At 29.3% G+C, this 23,139-nt stretch overlaps 1 protein-coding gene and 1 long non-coding RNA gene across 2 annotated transcripts in view; one reads left to right on the top strand and one right to left on the bottom strand.

Moving 5' to 3' along the window:
- Window positions 1-21,945, top strand: part of mld (molting defective) — a 147,285-nt gene extending 125,340 nt beyond the window's left edge. The window contains exons 3-6 of the mRNA XM_075290372.1: window positions 9,970-16,663; window positions 16,918-17,073; window positions 20,287-20,982; window positions 21,495-21,945. Of these exons, the coding sequence (XP_075146487.1) occupies window positions 9,970-16,663; window positions 16,918-17,073; window positions 20,287-20,982; window positions 21,495-21,574 (7,626 nt within the window). The 3' untranslated portion in view covers window positions 21,575-21,945. The remainder of the gene's footprint in view (window positions 1-9,969; window positions 16,664-16,917; window positions 17,074-20,286; window positions 20,983-21,494) is intronic.
- The window catches only part of LOC142220943 (uncharacterized), a 176,444-nt gene that overhangs the window by 147,626 nt on the left and 5,679 nt on the right, over window positions 1-23,139 (bottom strand). The window lies entirely within an intron of this gene.

Here is a 23,139-nt window from a genome sequence, read left to right as displayed (position 1 = left end):
CAACAACAATGCTTAAAGAACAAAACCAACTATAACGAAACAAAACAAATGGAGAAATAAAATTTTGACAAAATTTTCTATAGAAATAAAAATTTGACAAAATTTTCTATAGAAATAAAATATGAACAAAATGTTCTTATAAATAAAATTTTGCACAAATTTTCTATGAAAATAAAATTTTGCACAAATTTTCTATGGAAATAAAATTTTGCAACAATTTTCTATAGAAATAAAAATTATACAAAATTATCTATAAAATTAAAATACTGACAAAATTTTCTATAGAAATAGTTCTATAGAAGGAAAATATTAACAAAATGTTCTATAGAAATAAAAAGTTGACAAAATTTTCTATAGAAATAAAATTTTGACAAAATTTTCTATAGAAATAAAATTTTGACAAAATTTTCTATAGAAATAAAATTTTGACAAAATTTTCTATAGAAATAAAATTTTGACAAAATTTTCTATAGAAATAAAATTTTGACAAAATTTTCTATAGAAATAAAGTTCTGACAAAATTTTCTATAGAAATAAAATTTTGACAACATTTTCTATAGAAATAAAATTTTGTCAAAATTTTTTATAGAAATAAAATTTTGACAAAATTTTCTATAGAAATAAAATTTTGACAAAATTGTCTATAGAAATAAAATTTTGACAAAATTTTCTATAGAAATAAAATTTTGACAAAATTTTCTATAGAAATAAAAATTTGACAAAATTTTCTAAAGAAATAAAATTTGAACAAAATGTTATTATAAATAAAATTTTGCAACAATTTTCTATAGAAATAAAAATTATACAAAATTATCTATAAAAATAAAATACTGACAAAATTTTCTATAGAAATAGTTCTATAGAAATAAAATGTTGACAAAATTTTCTATAGAAATAAAATTTTGACAAAATTTTCTATAGAAATAAAATTTTGACAAAATTTTCTATAGAAATAAAATTTTGGCAAAATTTTCTATAGAAATAAGATTTTGACAAAATTTTCCATAGAAATAAGATTTTAACAAAATTTTCTATAGAAATAAGATTTTGACAAAATTATTTATAGAAATAAAAATTTAACAAAATTATCTATAGAAATAAAACTTTGCAAAAATTTTCTAGAGAAATAAAATTTTGACAAAATTTTGTAGAGAAATAAAATTTTGACAAAATTTTCTATAGAAATAAAATTTTGACAAAATTTTCTATAGAAATAAAATTTTGAGAAAATTTTCTATAGAAATAAAATTTGGACATAATTTTCTATAGAAATAAAATTTTGACAAAATTTTCTATAGAAATAAAATTACTGAAATTACTATTTCTATAGAAAATTTTGACAAAATGTTCTATAGAAATAAAATATTAACAAAATTTTCTATAGAAATAAAATTTTGACAAAATTTTCTATGGAAGTAAAATTTTTACAACAATTTTTATAGAAATAAAATTCTGAAAAAATTTTCTATAGAAATAAATTGTTGACAAAATTTTCTATAGAAATAAAATTTTGACAAAATTTGCTATGGAAATAAAATGTTGCCACTCTAACTGCAACTACCTCTAATTTGCTTAGCATATTTTCAGGCGGTAAACTATGGTTTCAGAAACGGAAGGTGTACACAAATAGAGTATTGCGGTATTAATTAATCAATATTAACCAGTCTTGTACGAATTTTTTTAACTACCCTATAATATTAATAATCCCAACGTCCTAATAATTCCTATAATACAAAAAGTATTTCACTGTTTCGACTATCCATTCAATTTTATGATCACCTACTACAGAACAAAAATCACGAAGGCTTTTTCTTTACAAATTCATCCCTTGGGATCATCTTTGTTATTCCTTAACATATTTGGTATTCATGTGATGTTGTCATGAAAATTAAAACAAACTCATTTGTTGGTTACGGCTGACTTTATGGTAATAAGTAAGGTTTTATACAGTAATATAACAGCATGGAAAATAATCCCAATGAGAACACCAAAAAACTTATTTGGGTCTGGCGACCTTTTGACATTATTCTCTCTAATGTTTATTCATTACAATTGAATGGGAAATAAGGCGTTGTGAGGTTAATTAATTCATTTGTCAAATTACTTATTATATTTATACATAATCATTTTTTTTTTGTGAACATTATTATGAAAAGAAATTAACATTATTATTTACTAAAACATTAAGAAATTATTCCTAACAGCAAACGTCATAAATTGTATAACATGCACTGTTGCCCCTCGAGCCAAAAATAATCTACCAAAATTTGGAGAAAATTTTACCAAACAAAAAATATTTATAAAAAAAAATAAATAAAAAAATATTTATAGAAAATTTTATTTCTGAAAAAAATTTTGTCAAAATTTTATTTTCATAGAAAATTTTGTCAAAATTTTATTTCCATAGAAAATTTACTCAAAAATTTTATTTCTTTGGAAAAATTTCTCAAAAATTTTATTTCTATAGAAAATGTTGGCAAAATTTTATTTCTATAGAAAATTTTCTCAAAACCTTATTTCTATAGAAAATTTTTACAAAATTTTATTTCTATAGAACAGTTTTGCAAAACTTTGTTTCTAAAGAAAATTTTGTGAAAATTTTATTTCTATAGAAAATTTTCTCAAAATTCTATTTCTATAGACAATTGTATCAAAATTTTATTTCAATAGAAAATTTTGTCAAAAATTGAATTTCTTTAGAAAATTTTCTCAAAAATGTTATTTCTATAGAAAGTTTTATATTTTTATTTCTATAAAAAATTTTGTCAAAACTTTATTTCTATAGAAAATTTTGACAAAAAATTTATTTCTATAGAAAAATTTCTCAAAAATTTTATTTGTATAGAACATTTTCTCACAAATTTTATTTCTAGAGAAAAATTTCCCAAAAATGTTATTTCTATAGAGAATTTTTCAAAATTTTATTTCTGAAGAAAATTATGTCAAAATTTTATTTCTATAGAAACTTTTGTAAAAATTTTATTTCTATAGAAAATTTTGTCAAAAATTGTAAAGGGTGATTCTTTTGAGGTTAGGATTTTCATGCATTAGTATTTGACAGATCACGTGGGATTTCAGACATGGTGTCAAAGAGAAAGATGCTCAGTATGCTTTGACATTTCATCATGAATAGACTTACTAACGAGCAACGCTTGCAAATCATTGAATTTTATTACCAAAATCAGTGGCAGAAAATCCGCTTTTTTATCGACAAATTTTGTTCAGCGATGAGGCTCATTTCTGGTTGAATGGCTACGTAAATAAGCAAAATTGCCGCATTTGGAGTGAAGAGCAACCAGAAGCCGTTCAAGAACTGCCCATGCATCCCGAAAAATGCACTGTTTGGTGTGGTTTGTACGCTGGTGGAATCATTGGACCGTATTTTTTCAAAGATGCTGTTGGACGCAACGTTACGGTGAATGGCGATCGCTATCGTTCGATGCTAACAAACTTTTTGTTGCCAAAAATGGAAGAACTGAACTTGGTTGACATGTGGTTTCAACAAGATGGCGCTACATGCCACACAGCTCGCGATTCTATGGCCATTTTGAGGGAAAACTTCGGAGAACAATTCATCTCAAGAAATGGACCGGTAAGTTGGCCACCAAGATCATGCGATTTGACGCCTTTAGACTATTTTTTGTGGGGCTACGTCAAGTCTAAAGTCTACAGAAATAAGCCAGCAACTATTCCAGCTTTGGAAGACAACATTTCCGAAGAAATTCGGGCTATTCCGGCCGAAATGCTCGAAAAAGTTGCCCAAAATTGGACTTTCCGAATGGACCACCTAAGACGCAGCCGCGGTCAACATTTATATGAAATTATCTTCAAAAAGTAAATGTCATGGACCAATCTAACGTTTCAAATAAAGAACCGACGAGATTTTGCAAATTTTATGCGTTTTTTTTTTAAAAAAAGTTATCAAGCTCTTAACAAATCACCCTTTGTTTCTATAGAGAATTTTCTCAAAAATGTTATTTCTAGAGAAAATTTTGACAAAAATTTTATTTCTATAGAAAATTTTTGCAAAATTTTATTTCTATAGAAAATTTTATCAAAACTTTATTTCTATAGTAAATTTTCTCAAAAATTTTATTTCTATACAACATTTTCTCAAAAATGTTATTTCTAGAGAAAATTTTGTTTCTAGAGAAAAATTTGTCAAAATTTTATTTCTATAGAAAATTTTGTAAAAATTGTATTTCTATAGAAAATTTTGTTAAAATTTTATTTCTATAGAAAATTTTGTTAAAATTTTATTTCTATAGAAAATATTGTCACAATTGTTATTTTTTAAGAAAATTTTCTGAAAATTTTATTTCCATAGAAAATTGTATCAAAATTTTATTTCAATATAAAATTTTGTCAAAAATTGTATTTCTTTAGAAAATTTTTGCAAAATTTTATTTCTATAGTAAATTTTCTCAAAATTTTATTTCTATAGAAATTGTATCAACATTTTATTTCAATAGAAAATTTTGTCAAAAATTGTATTTCTATAGAAAATGTTCTCAAAAATGTTATTTCTATAGAAAATTTTATATTTTTTTGTTATAGAAAATTTTGTCAAAATTTGATTTCTATAGAAAATGTTTGCAAAATTTTATTTCTATAAAAAATTTTGTCAAAACTTTATTTCTATAGAAAATTTTGACAAAAATTTTATTTCTATAGACAATTTTCTCAAAAATTTTATTTTATAGAACATTTTCTCACAAATTTTATTTCTAGAGAAAATTTTCCCAAAAATTTTATTTCTATAGAGAATTTTGTCAAAATTTTATTTCTGAAGAAAATTATGTCAAAATTTTATTTCTATAGAAACTTTTGTAAAAATTTTATTTCTATAGAAAATTTTGTCAAAAATTGTATTTCTATAGAGAATTTTTTCAAAAATGTTATTTCTAGAGAAAATTTTGTCAAAATTTTATTTCTATAGAAAATGTTTGTAAAATTTTATTTTATAGAAAATGTTGTCACAATTGTTATTTTTTAAGAAAATTTTTGCAAAATTTTATGTCCATAGAAAATTTTGTTAAAAATTTTATTTCTATAGAAAATATTGTCACAATTGTATGTCTATAGAACATCTTTGCAAAATTGTACTTATATAGAAAATTTTATCAAAATTGTATTTCTATAGAAAATTTTATCAAAAATGTTATTTTTATAGAAAATTTTCTCAAATTTTTATTTTTATAGAACATTTTTGCAAAATTCTATTTATATAGAAAATTTTGTCAAAATTTTATTTCTAAAGAAAATTGTTGTCAAAATTTGTCAAAATTTTAAGTCAATAGAAAGTTTGTCAAATTTTTATTTCTAAAGAAAATTGTTGCAAAATTTTATTTCTATAAAAAATGTTTGCAAAATTTTATTTCTATAGAAAATTTTGTCAAAATTGTATTTCTATAGAAATATTGTAAAGTACCGCTTAGTATTGGTAGAATTCTACCAACTGTGGCTACCCCTTTTATGACCTTTTACATATGATTATATTCTTATGTATTCATATTTTTGGGATCCTTTAATGATGATTTAAGCCTACAATCACATCTAATTGGTGACATAAATTATTGGCTATTGGCCAGGAAGTTTCAAAAGCTTTGATCAAAATATTCACCTTAAAAGACCATGAAAAATTAAGTGTCATGCAATTACTGATGATGACCGCTTAAATGTACCGTTATCGTGACATTTGACGCATGTGTTATTGCGGTATGTCATGTGTCATTCAAATGCCAAATATCTAGGGCTTCTTTTTCATTTTTATTGTACTACTACTACCTTTATTTAAATATTTATATATTTTCATATGTATATATTTTCAACATTAATAAAAATTACAAATCCACAAAAGCTGCTTGCTGCTTCTCTTTGTTATCCCCACTAAGTGAGCATTCAAAAACAAAATTGTCCCCATTTCTCTGCCTCTCAGAGCAATTACCGAACCATTTAAGGTTGACTAATTTCAATTACCTGAACGTATGTGCATGAACGCAACATGAGAATATGTGCATGTCAGACACGACAAGTAAATAATAAATAATATGAGAAGAGGTATGAGCATATAGGTATATGCATGTAGATATACAGGCATATACACATATGTATGTATGTATGTATTTTACATCAATTAGGGGATGTTTGAAATTATCAAATTATATATGAGAATAAAACTTACAACAAACTATGTCTACCGTTAAACTGCTCCCTCCCATTGGTTATTAGACTGGTAGGGGTCCACATATTAAACGAACCGATGACGACGACCATTTTAATTGAAGTGTAATTGATTGGGCATGTATGTGTACTCGTATTGTTTTTCTTATCGAAAGGGCCAACAACACATTGTATGACAATTGTCTAAAGGGTTCGTCGAAATTAGGGATGTCATCTACGAATATCTTTTGATAGTTAAGCAATCGGTATGTTTGCCTACTTTTCCAGTAAAAACTTGCAAGAGAGTAAAAAATGGATTTTACTCTTAGTAGTTGTTCGGCTAAAAAACAGCTGGTAATTGTGTACTGACTCTTGCAAGTTTTTACTGGGATATATCTCTAACAAAAACTTGCATCTTCTCTATTTCTTAAAATTTCTAGTTTTATATCTCGGCTGGCTTTTTGGGAGTAATTTTGCCAAAATTTTATTTCTAAAAAATTTTTTGTCAAAGTTTCATTTCTATAGAAAATTTTGTCAACATTTTATTTCTACAGAACATTTTTGCAAAATTTTATTTCTATAGAAAATTTTGTAAAAATTTTATTTCTATAGAAAATTTTCTCAAAAATTTTATTTCTATAGTTTGTAAAAAAATTTATTCCTACACGGACGAAAAAACTGTTTTTCATATGTTTGGGTGTAAAAATTATATGTTTAGAACTAAAATTTTTTAACACAATATGTTTAAGAGCAAGCATATAATGTTCATAAACTAGCATAACATGTTTGGGACATATGGACATAAAATGTTTGTAAATATAATATGCTTAGATGCAGACATATATTAATTTGGAAACATAAATGTGTTTAGAAAGAGAGACCTAGAAAGTATGCTGCAAGTAAAATAATGGAAGTAACAAATTGGCGCCTTAAAAATATATCCACACAAAGAAAACATATTATGTTTCACCTTAGGGCAGTGTATGCCCTAAGGTGAAACATAATATGTTTGAACAATACAAACAGTATTTTGTTTGCACCAATCCTGAAAATATATATGTTTGAAGCAAAATGTGTTTGGGGTATATGTTATAGAAGCGATTTTTTTGTAAAAATATATAGAAAGACACAGGGAGAGAGTTCGACTGTGTATAACGTGCCAACATTTTTTTTATTAGATTTTGCGATGGTTTTAAACACTACCTTTAAGTTAAAAACAATCCTAGACAAGGAGGTGGAAAAAAATATTTTCCCTATTTTGCATATTTCCTATTTAAATAAAAAAAATATTCGATTGTGAAATCCAATGCAGTATGTTATACATACAATTTTTTTTTTATGATTTAATCACGAAATTAAATGTTGCAATTAATTTTTTAATTGAAATGTCATCGAAATCACGAATATGAAGTATCGTTGATATCGTTTCTGAATATCGGCCTCATCAACAAATATTTCCGCCTGAAAAATTGCTGCATCCGCTATCTATCTTATATGATACTCTAATCCCCAACTTTTTCAATTACCAATTCATCCGTATATGTTCAAATCTTCAAAATGTATGCGCCGTCTTTTCTCCCAATCCTCTATACTTGGTATGATCGATTTCAACTTGCTCCAATATACATGCTGAGTCAATATGACTTTCTGATTCCTAACTTTTCACAGGAAATACCATTGTCAGTGCCTTTAACCATTTTTGATTCATCCGAATAAATGTTCACATCTCCAAAGTATATGCGCCGCTTTTTTCCCCAATCTTCTATATTTTGTATAATCTATTTCAAATAGTCCTCATATAGATGCTGATTCTATATAGTCCTTTATTGCTGCCTAGTTGGCGATGAAGATGTTGATATCGCTTCTGAATATCAGCCTCATCAACAAAAATCTCCGCCTGAAAAATGCTGCATTTGCTGTCCATCTTATATGACTCTCTAATCCCCAACTCTTTGAAGTAAATACCATTGTCAGTGTCTTCAGCCATTTTTATTTCATCCATATAAATGTTTAGATCTCCACAATGTATGCGCCGTCTTTCTTCACAATCCTCTATAATTGGTATGATCGATTTCAACTTGCTCCAATATACATGCTGAGTCAATATGACTTTCTGATCTTTAACTCTTCGCAGGAAATACCATTATCAGTGCCTTCAACCATTTTTGATTCGTTATTATAAATGTTCACATCTCCAAAATGTATGCGCCGCTTTTCTTCCCAATCTTCTATACGGTGTATAATCGATTTATCTCTATATAGTCCTTTATTATTGCCTGACTGGCGATGAAGACGTTGATATCGTTTCTGAATATCGGCCTCATCACCAAATATTTCCTCCTGAAAAATTGCTGCATCCGCTGTCCATCCTATATGATTCTCTAATCCCTAACTCTTCGCAGGAAATACCATTGTCAGTGCCTTCAACCATTTTTGATTCATCCGAATAAATGTTCACATCTCCAAAATACGAGTATATGCGCCGCTTTTCTTCCCAATCTTCTATACTTGGTATAATCTATTTCAAATTGTCCTCATATAGATGCTGATTCGCTATATAGTCCTTTATTGCTGCCTGATTGGCGATGAAGATGTTGATATCGCTTCTGAATATCAGTCTCATCAACAAATATCTCCGCCTGAAAAATGCTGCATTTGCTGTCCATCTTATATGACCGTCTAATCTCCAAATCGTTGCAGTAAATACCATTGTCAGTGCCTTCAGCCATTTTTAATTCATCCGTATAAATGTTCAGACCTCCACAATGTATGCGCCGCCTTTCTTCCCAATCTTCTATACTTGGTATGATCGATTTTAACTCATCCTCGTATATATGCTGAGTCGCTATATAGTCCTTTATTGCTGCCTGACTGGCGATGAGGGCGTTGATATCGCTTCTCAATATCAGCCTCATCAACAAATATATCCGCCTGAAAAATGCTGCATTCGCTGTCCATCTTATATGAGTCTCTAATCCGTGTTGCTTAGTAAGTCCAAGCTCTTCAGTCTCATGAGTGTTCTACTCAACTATTTTGCTGATATACAGATCAAGTGGGCAGACTCCCATCAATACGTCCAGAGCTGCGGTGACCATTGTTCTCATTGTACCAGCCAAATAAATAAGAGGTTGAACCAAAAACCCACCGAGACACTTTCATGCCACTTCGTGTGATGGCTTTGTTGGTCGTTTGAAGGCCGTATTTTGTGCCCAAAAAGGCCACTTTTTGCACGAATTCAAACAAATCTAAACTGATTCCAAAATTTGATGTTATTTACCACAATTTTTGCTTTGGAATAATTTCGGAACCTTTTTTTTGTAATAAATTGCAACTTTTCTATTGTATAAATAATATTCTCAGGTTCTACTGGAATCGGAATTGAAAACTATTGGCTATTTGGAGAACAAACATTATGTGTCACTTCTCCGTCTCATTTTATCAACGTGGAAATCGGTGGATATCAGAGTTTCATCGCATTAATTAGGCTTATATTGTTAGCCTTAATACTCCATTATAGTTAAAGGCCATAAAAACATGACCATAAATACGATTGTAAATATAAAACATCTTCGTTGAGAGTTTTCCTCTTTAGCCTATGTGGTCTTGAAATCTTTTAAGTACACATAAGTATTATTTTGTCAGCTTAAGGAAGAAATACAAAAAGTAAAGTAATAATGTTCACATAAAATAATAATCCATTAGAAAGTGTCAGTGTGTCTACTACATCATCTATTGTTTTTTGTTTGGTCCATTTGTTTTGGTCATATTTCATCATATTCTCCGTTTTTTTTTACTTCTATTTTGCAGATTAAATGTAATGATGGCCTTCCCCAACGTATATGTGCAAAATGTACAGCACAATTCTATATGATCCATAAATTCCGAAGAAAATGCCTTAAAGTTCAAGCACAAATGCGTAACATGTATGAGGAAGAACTACGGCGGCTGGAGCAGGAACCAAAGCAACAACACAAATGCCAAGAGAAAATGTTGGAAACAAAGAACGATGAAGGCGAAGATGGGCCACAACAAATGCACAGCGAAGGAACAGATGAACCGGCGAAAGAAAATGCTATCGTCAATCTAGTAACAACATTACCAACACCACCATCACCACCACAACCACCAGTATCATCATCATCCTCCTCCACATTCAATGTGGATATAATTTCGGTAGCAAAATCTTTTGACGAAGTTTCAGCTACCGAAACACCAAATACCTCCACCACCACCACCACCGCCGCCATTACCACTAAAGATCAACAATTGTTGCCACTTGCAACAGAGACACATTCTCTATCGTCTGATGTTAATCAAGAAAACGAAGGCAATGGAAAATCTTCAACATTTACTGAAGATGCAAATGCCACATTGGATCTTAACATTGCTGAACTGGATTCCAAAACTAATACGGAGGCCCCAAATGTGCACGTCAAAACCACATCCGAATGCTTCCAAAACCCACAATGTGATAATGATATCAAACAATTAGAACCTATGGTTAAAAGAAGAAAAAGAAATAATAATAGCTATGGTGACCCTCATCATCTCAATGAGAGGTCAACAATTGAAGATAAATGTCAAAATGAGGACGACGAAATATTCAGAAATGTATCAGAAACCACAATAAATAATAATACCTGCCAATTGCCAATCCAAAATGACAGACCGGATGTCGTTGCTGCTAGAACACAAAGTAAACCGGAAAAACGAAGAAAAGGAAGACCAAGAAAAAAAGATTTGTTAACTCTCACTCACAAAAGTCCAGCTGAAAGTTCTTCTCTGCCGTTGACCAAAGCTGCTCTAAAATCTTATTCTACCATAACAACTCGAGCAAACTCATCGGCGGTATATGATAAAGCCGCAACGATGGAATTGTGTGATTTAAGTGCAAATAATAAAATGAGAGAAAAAGATGAACTTATTCCAACATTGGAAGCCAACTCTTTAGAGATTAGGGAAGAATGTTTAAATAAAGAATCTATTGAGAATCTTGAAATCATAATGGCCTGCCCCCTTAGTGATGATAACAACAATAATCAAAATCATCAAGATCATAAACAAAATAAGAAGGACGAAAATAAATTGTTTTCAAACGCTATAGTATCTGAATCCTTATCTCTGGCGGAAGACCAGAAAATCGACTTGACTTCCCTCCATACAAGAGAACCTCAACAAGAATCTCTAAAAGATTGCATTAGGAAATCTTTTTCAGGGCGAGAAAAGTCATCACGAGTCAAAAGGAAACGTTCCAAAAATGTAAGATCTCCCGCTAGTTCCTGCAAAACTACAACCATATCCCAAATAAGCTGTGATAGAAAACAACAAAACACCGAAACTCTAGAAAGCCTAGCAAGAAAATCAAGCAACCTTCATGATATGAAAAAACAACCAAAATTTGATAGTGCTTTAAAAATTTTAACTGTCAAAAATCAAAATTCACTTAGCATTCATAACAACGAAGGCGATGGTGATAAGAGAAACATATTTACAATATCACCAAGTAAATTATTCAGTTCCAAAGAGATTTTGCACAACAATAAAGGGAATTCTACAAAAAATTTAACCTTATCATTCTCTTCATCGATTTCATCATCTTTGTATACCTCATCGCCTGGTAAATCTGATAGGAATATTAAAAATATTTACAAAACCTTACCAGCATACGATACAAATGATATAAGATGGCAAAGGAGACGAGCTCAACGTTTATATTCTTCATCGTCGTCGTCGTCCACTTCTCTTTCGTCTATGTCTTCTTCATCGTCTTGTGTATCAAGTTCTACGGAAGATGACGACGAGGACATGGATAAATCGTACAATGATGATGAGTTGCTTTATTATGATGAGGCTAATACCAATCATCGAATTCAGGATGCTGCAAGTCATCGATCCAAATATTTTTGGAAAACCAAAGCTCAAATGAAGGCCAACACCATATCCATGGAGAAGATATTCAAATGTAATAATCCTTCAGCAAATGAGAAATCAGAATCCGAAATAGATAATCCTAATAATTGCTCCATTGTGGAGGACCTTCGCTTGCAGACTATGAATGAAGAATCAATACAAAGAACAAATTCCATAAACTCTTTAGTGGAAAATCCAATTTGTGATAAAGATACAGATGCCGATGATGAAGGTGAGGATGAGAAGGATATTGATATGTGTGATCCTTTGCAAACAACAATTCCAAAAGACCAAGCGGAAGAGGTGGATCCAACCGTAATTAAACTTGAACCAGAATTCAGTTCACAATCAGAAGCTAAAAGCCAAATTAATATTTGCAAACCAACCTCTGAGGACACCAAACAGAAGCCTTCAATATCAATACAAAATAGTGCAGATTCCCATACCAATACCATGCCTGCGGTAAACAAAAGAAAACAATCCACCAACCACAAATCTACTGTAGATAATCGCAGTCGTCGTGGCATGAAATTAATTTTACAACGCCGTAGCAGCACCCGGTTTACTTGTCTTCGCAAAGAAGATCTCCTCAGCGAACATACGGATGTATCAACACCATCAACCTCCACTTCATCATCACCAGTGCGTAGTGGAAAACGTAAACTACAAAACGAGGATAATTCGAACGTAAATGTAAAAGCTATAGAAAATTCCATTCATACTAAAAATGAGAAAATGGATTTGATATCTCGTGAATGTGATAGCCCGATTATAGCTGATGAGACAGTTATAAGCTTAGGAAATAAAAGATCCAAACCGGATCACCATGCCAATGATATGGAAAAAAATCTTCCAGCCAAAACTCAACAGAAGAATGCAAATCATTTATTACCTAACACAATTGAGAACGAAGAACATTTAGCGTATACTCAAAAAAGTCCAAAGATAGAAGGGAATTCTCAAACCGAAGAAGAAGAAGAAGAAATATCTTCCGGCCAAAAAGATGTTAATATCGATAAACATAATAAATTTACTCCTAATGACACGCAAATACAGGAATATACCAGTGAATTCTCACCCTCATTGAAGGAACGAATTCAATTCACACAACAGGAAAAGGAAACCGTGATGGATAATCAAAAGCTGGTGGTTCGAGTGCCGTTGGCTTCATTAACTCAGCACTTTAAAAGAATGCATTTAACAAAAGCTACATATGGCGAAGAGGGAAATTGGAAGCAGGAAGAAACCCAAATAATATCCGAAGATATCCAAGATACTTTAAATGAAACAACAAATGAAAGCAATGAAGATAGCTCTTTAGAGCTGGCTGTGAAACCATCATCCAATGACCAGGAAACTTTACAAGAAAATAGAATTGCCAATGAGACTGAAATTTCAAGTGATAGCCAAATTAATAATGCTGCACATGAACTACCTCCTGACAGCCAGTTGCATTCACATAGTATTACCAACACTGAAGATCACGAAAGGACTTTGTCAAAAACTGATGATCTAACAAATAACGAAAATTCGATCAACACATCTCAGCCTCATGTGGAACTTAGTGCACCAGTAATGGCTATTGACAACGATAATATAGAGACCTTTCCATCAGAAAAAGATTCAAACGTTCATACTGATCAAGAAATTTCCTACGAACCATTCTACTCATCCGATCAAATGGAAGAAGAAAGAAAAACATCTGAAAACATTGATTGTAAATCCTATCCAGGAAATGCCAACGATTCGCCAATTGAGGAGAGAGAAACTGAGCCTACACTAACGAATAGTGATTACGACAATAATGTAATAACAAACAACTTGGATACACTCGGAAAATCGATAGAAAATGGAAATAAAGCAACGCAAAAAGAACCCAACATAAGAAGTGATGGTCATACGCCTGAGACACAAACTGATTTTAACTCCACATCTCCCAGTGTCATAACCGAAAACTTGGCCAATGACACAAACGCCCACGAAATCTCTGAAGAAAATGTAATATCCACTTCCAACACACCGATACAAATAAACGCATTACATACAAATATTTTAGAAGTAGTTGCACAGGAATCAGTATCCATTGATTGTGGTGAAAATAAAATTAACCCTCAACCATTTTCTGGCGCCTCCTCGAAAATAACCGATTTTATCAATGATTTTCAAGCTAATTGCATAAATTCTCCCGACGTTACCGAAGGTGATACCAATACAATGGATGTTTTGCCACATCTGGCAACAACGTCAAATCCCATATTGAGTGCCGAAATACGCGATGTTGAGGATACCCTAAATGGTATATTAAATGAAATGCACGATCGTGATATGTATAATACACCACGTTCAGGTGAGAGCGAAGATTTTCTAGCCCATACATCTATATATTCACCAATGACAGATGCCCCCACAACTCCATCCCAAAGCTTATATGCCGAAAGTCCCAGAACTGTAAATAGCAATCCCATGTCTTTGAGTCCTTTCATTCAAACGCATATGGACTATAATGCCATGACACCCCAAAGTAGCATGAGTGGGCATACCACAACCACTATAAGTAGTATAAGTAGTAGCCATCAAAGTGGAGGTTTGTCTTCTGATCATTTACCTTCCTATACAGACTGTTTTGCGGAGGAAAGTACTCAATCGGAGTTAATTGGTTTCCAAAATGATATACCATGTTTTGAGAATATTGAGTTGAATGCTAATGGAGAACCCATAGCAACATCAGTTGACCAACTTTCGAATGATAATGAAAGCGAAAACGTGGTCAGAGATAAAGAGTATTCCAATAGGGATCTATTGGAATCATTGGATAAGACTGATGAGAAAAATCTTGAAGAATTTCCTGCGGAAAGATTAGAGGCTTCTATTGAGCCAGGATCATCAACATTGACAGATTTGGCAGAAGTTGCTACGGTAAAAGAAACTGCAACAAGAATAATTGAAGAGCAGCAATCGAATGTCCACTACGAAGCTGGAGAACAGCCTCCAAACGATTATGATGACCAAAATTTAAATGCCGCCGTCATTATTCCTTCCACGGCAGAAGAACCCAGTATAAATTATATTCCCCCCACTAGCGGTATTCCGCCTTCTGTTATGCAATATGAAGCCACAGATATAGATTCACCAACTAATGCTAATCTGCCACCATTGGTAGACGAAACAACAAACCCTTCTGTGCCATATGAAACAGAGGACTATGCACAATCATCGGGATTATGTGGTGATGTTGTATCCGAAACTTCGCTAATGCATCAACAATATATTCTCACTAATACACCGCATGGTCCCGTTTTTATAAGTACTCCTCAAGAGCTTCCACATTCTCAACAACAAAATGTTCAATATGTTACATTAGACTCGAATACAGCTAGCAATAATTTGAGTTGGTCGAATACGTCGTCAACACCAGCAGCAGCAGCGGCGGCTACATATTATGTGAATACCTCAGGAGAAATTTATTTAAGTAATCCAACATTCAATACAGTGCTGGTTCCACCACAACCAGCCAATGCTCATAGCTCTTCATTGGAAAATAATGAAAATTACATCCACGTCTATCAAGGACAAACTTCCCAAGGATCAGAGCAACATCCACATTCACAACAGCAACAAACCCCTAATAATACCTATGTAATGGTTGTGAAAAATTTGACCACTGGAGAACAACAATATATTGCCAATGCTTCTACAACACCCACAGTTTTATTGCACACCCAAATGGCTGGCGACAATTGCAGTGAAATTAGCACACCTCAATCCCTTGGAGAAGATGGTACCACATCCAATGAAAATGTATTCAATTCATTTCCAATAACCTCTGAAGTTCCAAGTCAGCCTGTCTCAATGCCTATGAGATCGTCTAGTGAAGAAGTGCAAGAACCATCGAAGACTTCGGCTTCAGCGCCTGTTGCTCCACCACAGAGGGAAATTACTCGCCAAGGAATTCAAAGAATTTTACAGCAAAGGATCCAATCACAGAAACCCCTACTACCACGAGCTTCAACTTCATCGCCAACTCCCATTCGTATTCCACCACGAACGCAGAAGATAAGCCTAATCTGTCGGTTCTGTCACAAACGGCCAAAGTTCACTAACAATGTGGACTACAGCAATCACATCATTACCATGCATCCCGCCGAGAAACCCTACAACTGTGACTATTGTCCCAAACATTTTCAACGACGTAGCGAACGCCAGGATCATGTGGCACAAGTCCATGGGTCTCGTTACCAATGTGCCCAATGTGGGGTGAGTTTTTGTGCTCAGCGTGCTTTAGACTTCCATTTGCAAAAGTTTCATGCATCAACGATGCCTTGTGCCATACCACCGCGTATAGCAACCGTAGCTCCAACACAACAGTCAAGCTCGCAACAGTCTGCATCCGCAACGGCTGCATTAAATCATTTGCAGCAAAACTCCACCTCTTCAACTTCATCATCATCGTTGGCAGCATCCTCTCAGTCCACATACAATTTGTTACACTCGGCTCAGCAACAACGATTGGTTCGCGGATGTACTGAGGATATGCTTGCTCATAACGAAAAAGGGGAAGAAGGAATGAAAAATAAACACAACAATAACTATGGTAAGTATTATGTTGTTGGTTTTGTTTTTGTCCTACTCTCGTTTCTCAGCCATTGTGTTTTGTTTCCTTTTGTTATTCTTTCAATTCGTTGCGAAGGTCTCTCTATTGTTCTCACACGCAGCCATTGTGATTGGTGTGCCGTGATTGGTTTCATAGAGCGCGAGACTCTAACAGCAACCAAACCCTAAACATGCTTATTTACTCTTCTCTCACTCTCACTTATTCCCCTCATCCACTCGTCAATACCTTTACAGCTTTCGATTCGCAATTGGATATAACGGATGGAACTACAGTTACTCCCCACAACCACCACCATCATCATCAGCAACAACAACAACAACATCCGACACAACAATGCTATAAGCAACAACAGCCAACACGCAAATTGTGTTGTCCCGACTGTAATGGAGGTAAGTTTTAGGCTCACAATTGTGTAATTTTGGTGTATCTCTCTCGAAAGTTTAAACAATCGAGAAATTATGAACATTGTACAAAATCAACTACCATGGCCCTTAGCGGGGACGTAGCGAAAAGAGCATAATAAAGTTGAAATGCTACAATATTTGTTCAGTCCCACTTTCGTCTGAGTGGGTGGGAGTATTAACGTTTCGTGTTTGGAAACGGAAATAAATTTATTTTGTTATTTCCTTCATTCACGTTAAGTCTACTTCAATGTACTCTAGATGTAGTTTGGCACATGTTTCACATTTCAGGAGTGCCAAAGAAGATTGAAGAGCAGGCCTATAATAGGAAGCATGTACATCAGTCCGAATACGTCCTCTTCTATAGAAATAAAATTTTGACAAAATTTTCTATAGAAATAAAATGATGACAAAATTTTCAATAGAAATAAATTTTGAGAAAATTTTCTATAAAAATAAAAATTTGACAAAATTTTCTGTAGATATAATTAATGATGACAAAAATTTTCTATAGAAATAAAATTTTTACAAAATTTTCTATATAAATAAAATATTGGCAAAATTCTCTATCGAAAAAAAAAATTAACAAAATTTTCTATAGAGATAAATTGAAGACAAAATTATCTATAGAAATAAAATGTTGAGAATTTTCTATAGAAATAAATTTTGAGAAAATTTTCTATAGAAATAAATTGATGAAAAAAATTTTCTATAGAACTAAAATTATGTAAAAATGTTCTATAGAAATAAAATGTTGACAAAATTGTCTATAGAAATAAAATGATGACCAAAATGTTCTATAGAAATAAAATTTTGAAAAAAATTCCGAAAGAAAAATTTTGAGGAAATTTTCGAAGACAAAATTTTTTTTGACAAAATTTTCTATAGACATAAAACATTTGAGAAAATTTTCTATAGAAATTAAACTTTGACAAAATTTTCTATAGAAATAAAACTTTGACTAAATTTTCTATAGAAATAAAATATTTGAGAAAATTTTCTATCGAAAAAAAAATTTTGACAAAATATTCTATAAAAATAAAATTTTGACAAAATTTTCTATAGAAATAAATTTTTGACAAAATTTTCTATAGAAATAAAATTTTGACAAAATTTTCTATAGAAATAAAATTTTGACAAAATTTTCTATAGAAATAAAATTTTGACAAAATTTTCTATAGAAATAAAATTTTGACAAAATTTTCTATAGAAATAAAATTTTGACAAAATTTTCTATAGAAATAAAATTTTGACAAAATATTCTATAAAAATAAAATTTTGACAAAATTTTCTATAGAAATAAAATTTTGACAAAATTTTCTATAGAAATAACATTTTGACAAAATTTTCTATAGAAATAAAATTTTGACAAAATTATCTATCGAAATAAAATGTTAACAAAATTTTCTTTAGAAATAACATGTTGGCAACAATTTATATAGCAAAATTGTGACAAAATGTTCTATAGAAATAAAATTTTGACAAAATTTTCTATAGAAATAAAATTTTGACAAAATTTTCTATAGAAATAAAATTTTAACAAAATTTTCTATAGAAATAAAATTTTGACCAAAATTTTCTATAGAAATAAAATTTTGACAAAATTTTGAACAGAAATAAAATTTTGACAAAATTTTCTATAGAAATAAAATTTTGAAAAAAATTTCGAAAGACAAAATTTTTTTGACTAAATTTTCTATAGAAATAAAATATTTAAGAAAATTTTCTATAGAAATACAATTTTGACAAAATTTTCTATAGCAACAAAATTTTGACAAAATTTTCTATAGAAATAAATTTGTGACAAAATTTCCTATAGAAATACAATTTTGACAAAATTCTCTATAGAAATAAAATGATGACAAAAATTTTCTAGAGAAATAAAATATTGACAAAACTTTCTATAGAAATAAATTTTGACAACATTTTCTATAAAAATAAATTTGTCACAAAATTTTCTATAGAAATAAATTTGTGACAAAATTTCCTATAGAAATAAATTTGTGACAAAATTTCCTATAGAAATAAAATTTTGACAAAATTCTTTATAGAAATAAAATGATGACAAAAATTTTCTATAGAAATAAAATATTGACAAAATTTACTATAGAAATAAAATGTTGACAAAAGTTTCTATAGAAACAAAATCTTAAAAAAATTTTCTATAGAAATACAATTTTGACAAAATATTCTATAAAAATAAAATTTTGACAAAATTTTCTATAGAAATAAAATTTTGAGAAAATTTTCGAAAGACAAAATTTTTTTGACTAAATTTTCTATAGAAATAAAATAAATTGATGACAAAAATTTTCGATAGAAATAAATTTTTGACAAAATTTTCTATAGAAATATAGAAATAAAATTTTAACAAAAATTTTCTATAGAAATAAAATTTTGACAAAATTTTCTATAGAAATATAGAAATAAATTTTTACAAAAATTTTCTATAGAAATAAAATTTTGACAAAATTTTTTATAGAAATAAAATTTTGACAAAATTTTCTATAGATGTAAAATATTTGAGAAAATTTTCTATAGAAATAAAATTTTGACAAAAAATTTTTTATAGAAATTAAATTTTGACAAAATTTTCTATAGAAATAAAATTTTGACAAAATTTTCTATAGATATAAAATATTTGAGAAAATTTTCTATAGAAATACAATTTTGACAAAATTTTCTATATATATAAAATATTTGCGAAAATTTTCTATAGAAATAAAATTTTGACAAAATTTTCTATAGAAATAAAATTTTGACAAAATTTTCTATAGAAATAAAATTTTGACAAAATTTTTTATAGAAATAAAATTTTGACAAAATTTTCTATAGATATAAAATATTTGAGAAAGTTTTCTATAGACATTAAATTTTGACAAAATTTTCTATAGAAATTAAATTTTGACAAAATTTTCTATAGAAATTAAATTTTGACAAAATTTTCTATAGAAATAAAATTTTGACAAAATTTTCTATAGAAATAAAATTTTGACAAAATTTTCTATAGAAATAAAAAAGTTGTACAAATAAAAATATAGTATGGACGGAGATTAAGCAAGAGTAGAGAGAGTCATATTGATTCGTTTTGTTCAAGTGTATTTTTATATATATTTATATGCTCTTTGCCAACATATGTTCTCACACTAAAAATTGCCACAATTACAAAAGTTATATTTTTAATTTTTTTTCTTGACACAGATGACGATAGTTGCTGCTCCATGAAAAGTATTTCACAAAATAACCACAAACAATTATTCAATCAACAATTTATTGGAACAAACCTCAACGATGGCGGCCACCACAATAATATGCCTTCACCAGACCATACTGAACCAGATTCTACAACAACACTAAGGAATTTTCGCAAAAATGCCATTAAATCTCTAATGAATAATGATGGTCCCTCTAACTGTTCCGGCAAAGGTAACGCTTGTCTATCGTGTTCGGGATGCCCTTATAACAACAATAACAACAACAATAAATGCTGTGGACCACCGACAACGGGAACAACACAATATTGTGGGGGCGAGAAACGTAATGTGTCACGTGATTATCAGTGTCACTTATGTGATGATTCATTTGCCACCGGTCATGCATTACGAAAACACCGAAATACTGTGCACAATAATCAGTGTACGATGCCATTTGTTTGTACCATTTGTAGAAGGGGTTTCCGGCTGCGTAATGCCTTGCAACGACACATGGAAACGCATGATGCTGAGGGTCGTCCCTATGGCTGTAATATATGTCATGTACGTTTTCCCAGACCCTCCCAGTTGACATTGCATAAATTGACAGTTCACAAATTTGAAAATGTCCATACATGCGATGAATGTGGAAAGCAATTTGGAACAGAGAGTTCCTTAAAAGCTCATGAAAAAGTTGCCCATGAAGGTAAGATGTCAAAGATATTGAAAACTTTTGAAAAATACTTGAATTCAAAGCAAATACGAAAAAAAACATTTTTTGTCTTCAATAAGGAATTTAATTGATCCTTTTAATATTTAATTAAGAAAATTTTCAATCACAGAAATCAATCAATAAAGAGATCAATCAATCACGAACGTTCAACATAATATTAATTGATTCCATTAAAAAAATCATTATTATTAATTTTGGTGATTGATATTGTTTAATTAAAAAGTAATTCAAATTAATTAGGATTTTAATTAAAAATTTTTAAGATTTGAATTAAAATATCGATTGGAAAAAATTCGGAAGCATATTTTCTGTGTTGTGTAAGAAAGCATATTGAATTCAAACTTTTATTCCAAAGAAAAACAAACGTTTGATAAATGTTTGAATTCATAGCAGATTTCAAACTTTTAGTTCATATTATTATTAGATATAGTGGTAATCTTATATTCATATTAATAATTTCTCTTTTTCTTTTTTTTCAATTTCAGCCAATACTATGCCTTTGCCATTTGCTTGTGTTTATCTGGAAGCACCTAAATGTCAAAAACCTAAATTAGCCAAAAAATAGGAATGCCTTGAATCCACAAACAAAATTTTGAATAACTAAACAATTTCTTTTAAAATTTAAGTAAGCTTTATATTTGTTGATCATGTCTCGTATTTCTTCCTTGTCAATATAAATTTAATTCGAGTTTGGAAATTATTTAATTTTTATACAAATAGCCCGTAAAAATCTAAACAACAAAAAAATATAATTAAAACCATAGACAATAAAAAAATGGGAAATCTGGATACACAGAAAGAAACTTTTTTCTGATCTGATTCAATCACGAAAATGATAATATCAATCACAGAATTAATGACAAAATTGATAATATAATTGATTTCTTCCAAACTTTCAATCAACTTTTTAATTGGTCCAACTACGAATTTAATTAATTTTGGTGGTAAATCTTGATTCAATTTTCAATTGAGACAATCTATTATTTGTGGTATTTTTTAATTAAAATATTTTATTTTTAGATTAAACAATTGTCTTGTAATTTTGTTGTGAACATTTTATTTCTATAGAAAATTTTGTCAAAATGTTATTTCTAACGAAAATTTTATTTCTATAGAAAATTTTTGCAAAATTTTATTTCTATAGAAATTTTTTTCAAAATGTTATTTCGAAAAGTTTGTCAATTTTTTTGTTTTTTTTTTTATTTCTATAGAAAATTTTTGCAAAACTTTTTTATTTATTTCTATAAAAATAAAATTGTCAAAATTTTTTTCTATAGAAAATTTTTTCAAAATTTTACTTCTATAGAAAATGTTGTCACAATTTTATTTCTATAGAAAATTTCTCAAAATTGTATTTCTATAGAAAATATTGTCAAAATTTTATTTCTAAAGAAAATTCTAAATAAAATTCTGACAAACTTTTCTACAGAAATAAAATTTTCTATATAAAGAAAATTTTATAAGAATTTAATTTCTATATAAAATTTTGTCAAAGTTTTAATTCTTTAGAAAATTATATCAGAATTATATTTCTATAGAAAATTTTTTCAAAGTTTTATTTCTATAGAAAATTTTTGCAAAATTTTATTTCTGTAGAATATTTTGTCAAAATGTTATTTCTATAGAAAATTTTGTTAATTTTTTTTCTATAGAAACTTTTGTCAAAACTTTATTTCCATAGAAAATTTTCTCATAATTTTATTTCTATAGAAACTTTTGTCAAAATTTTATTTCTATAAAAAAATTTTGTCAAAAATACTTTTCTATAGGAAATTTTGTCAAAATTCTATTTCTATAGGAAATTTTGTCAAAATTCTATTTCAATAGAAAATTTTGTCAAAATTATATTTCTATAGAAAATTTTCTCAAATATTTTATTTCTAGAAAATGTTATTACTATAGAAAATTTTGTCAACATTTTATTTCTATAGAACTTTTTGTCAAAATTTTATTTCTATAGAAAATTTTGTCAAAATATTATTTCTATAGAAAATTTTGTCAAAATTTTGTTTCTATACAAATTTTTTTCAAAATTTTGTTTCTATACAACATTTTTGTAGTTTTATTTCTATAGAAAATTTCATCAACATTTTATTTCTATAGAAAATTTTGTCAACATTTTATTTAATT

Source organism: Haematobia irritans, chromosome 1 (genome assembly GCF_050003625.1).
Source record: "Haematobia irritans isolate KBUSLIRL chromosome 1, ASM5000362v1, whole genome shotgun sequence".
NCBI lineage: Eukaryota > Metazoa > Arthropoda > Insecta > Diptera > Muscidae > Haematobia > Haematobia irritans.
This window is presented reverse-complemented; position numbering and strand designations above follow the sequence as displayed.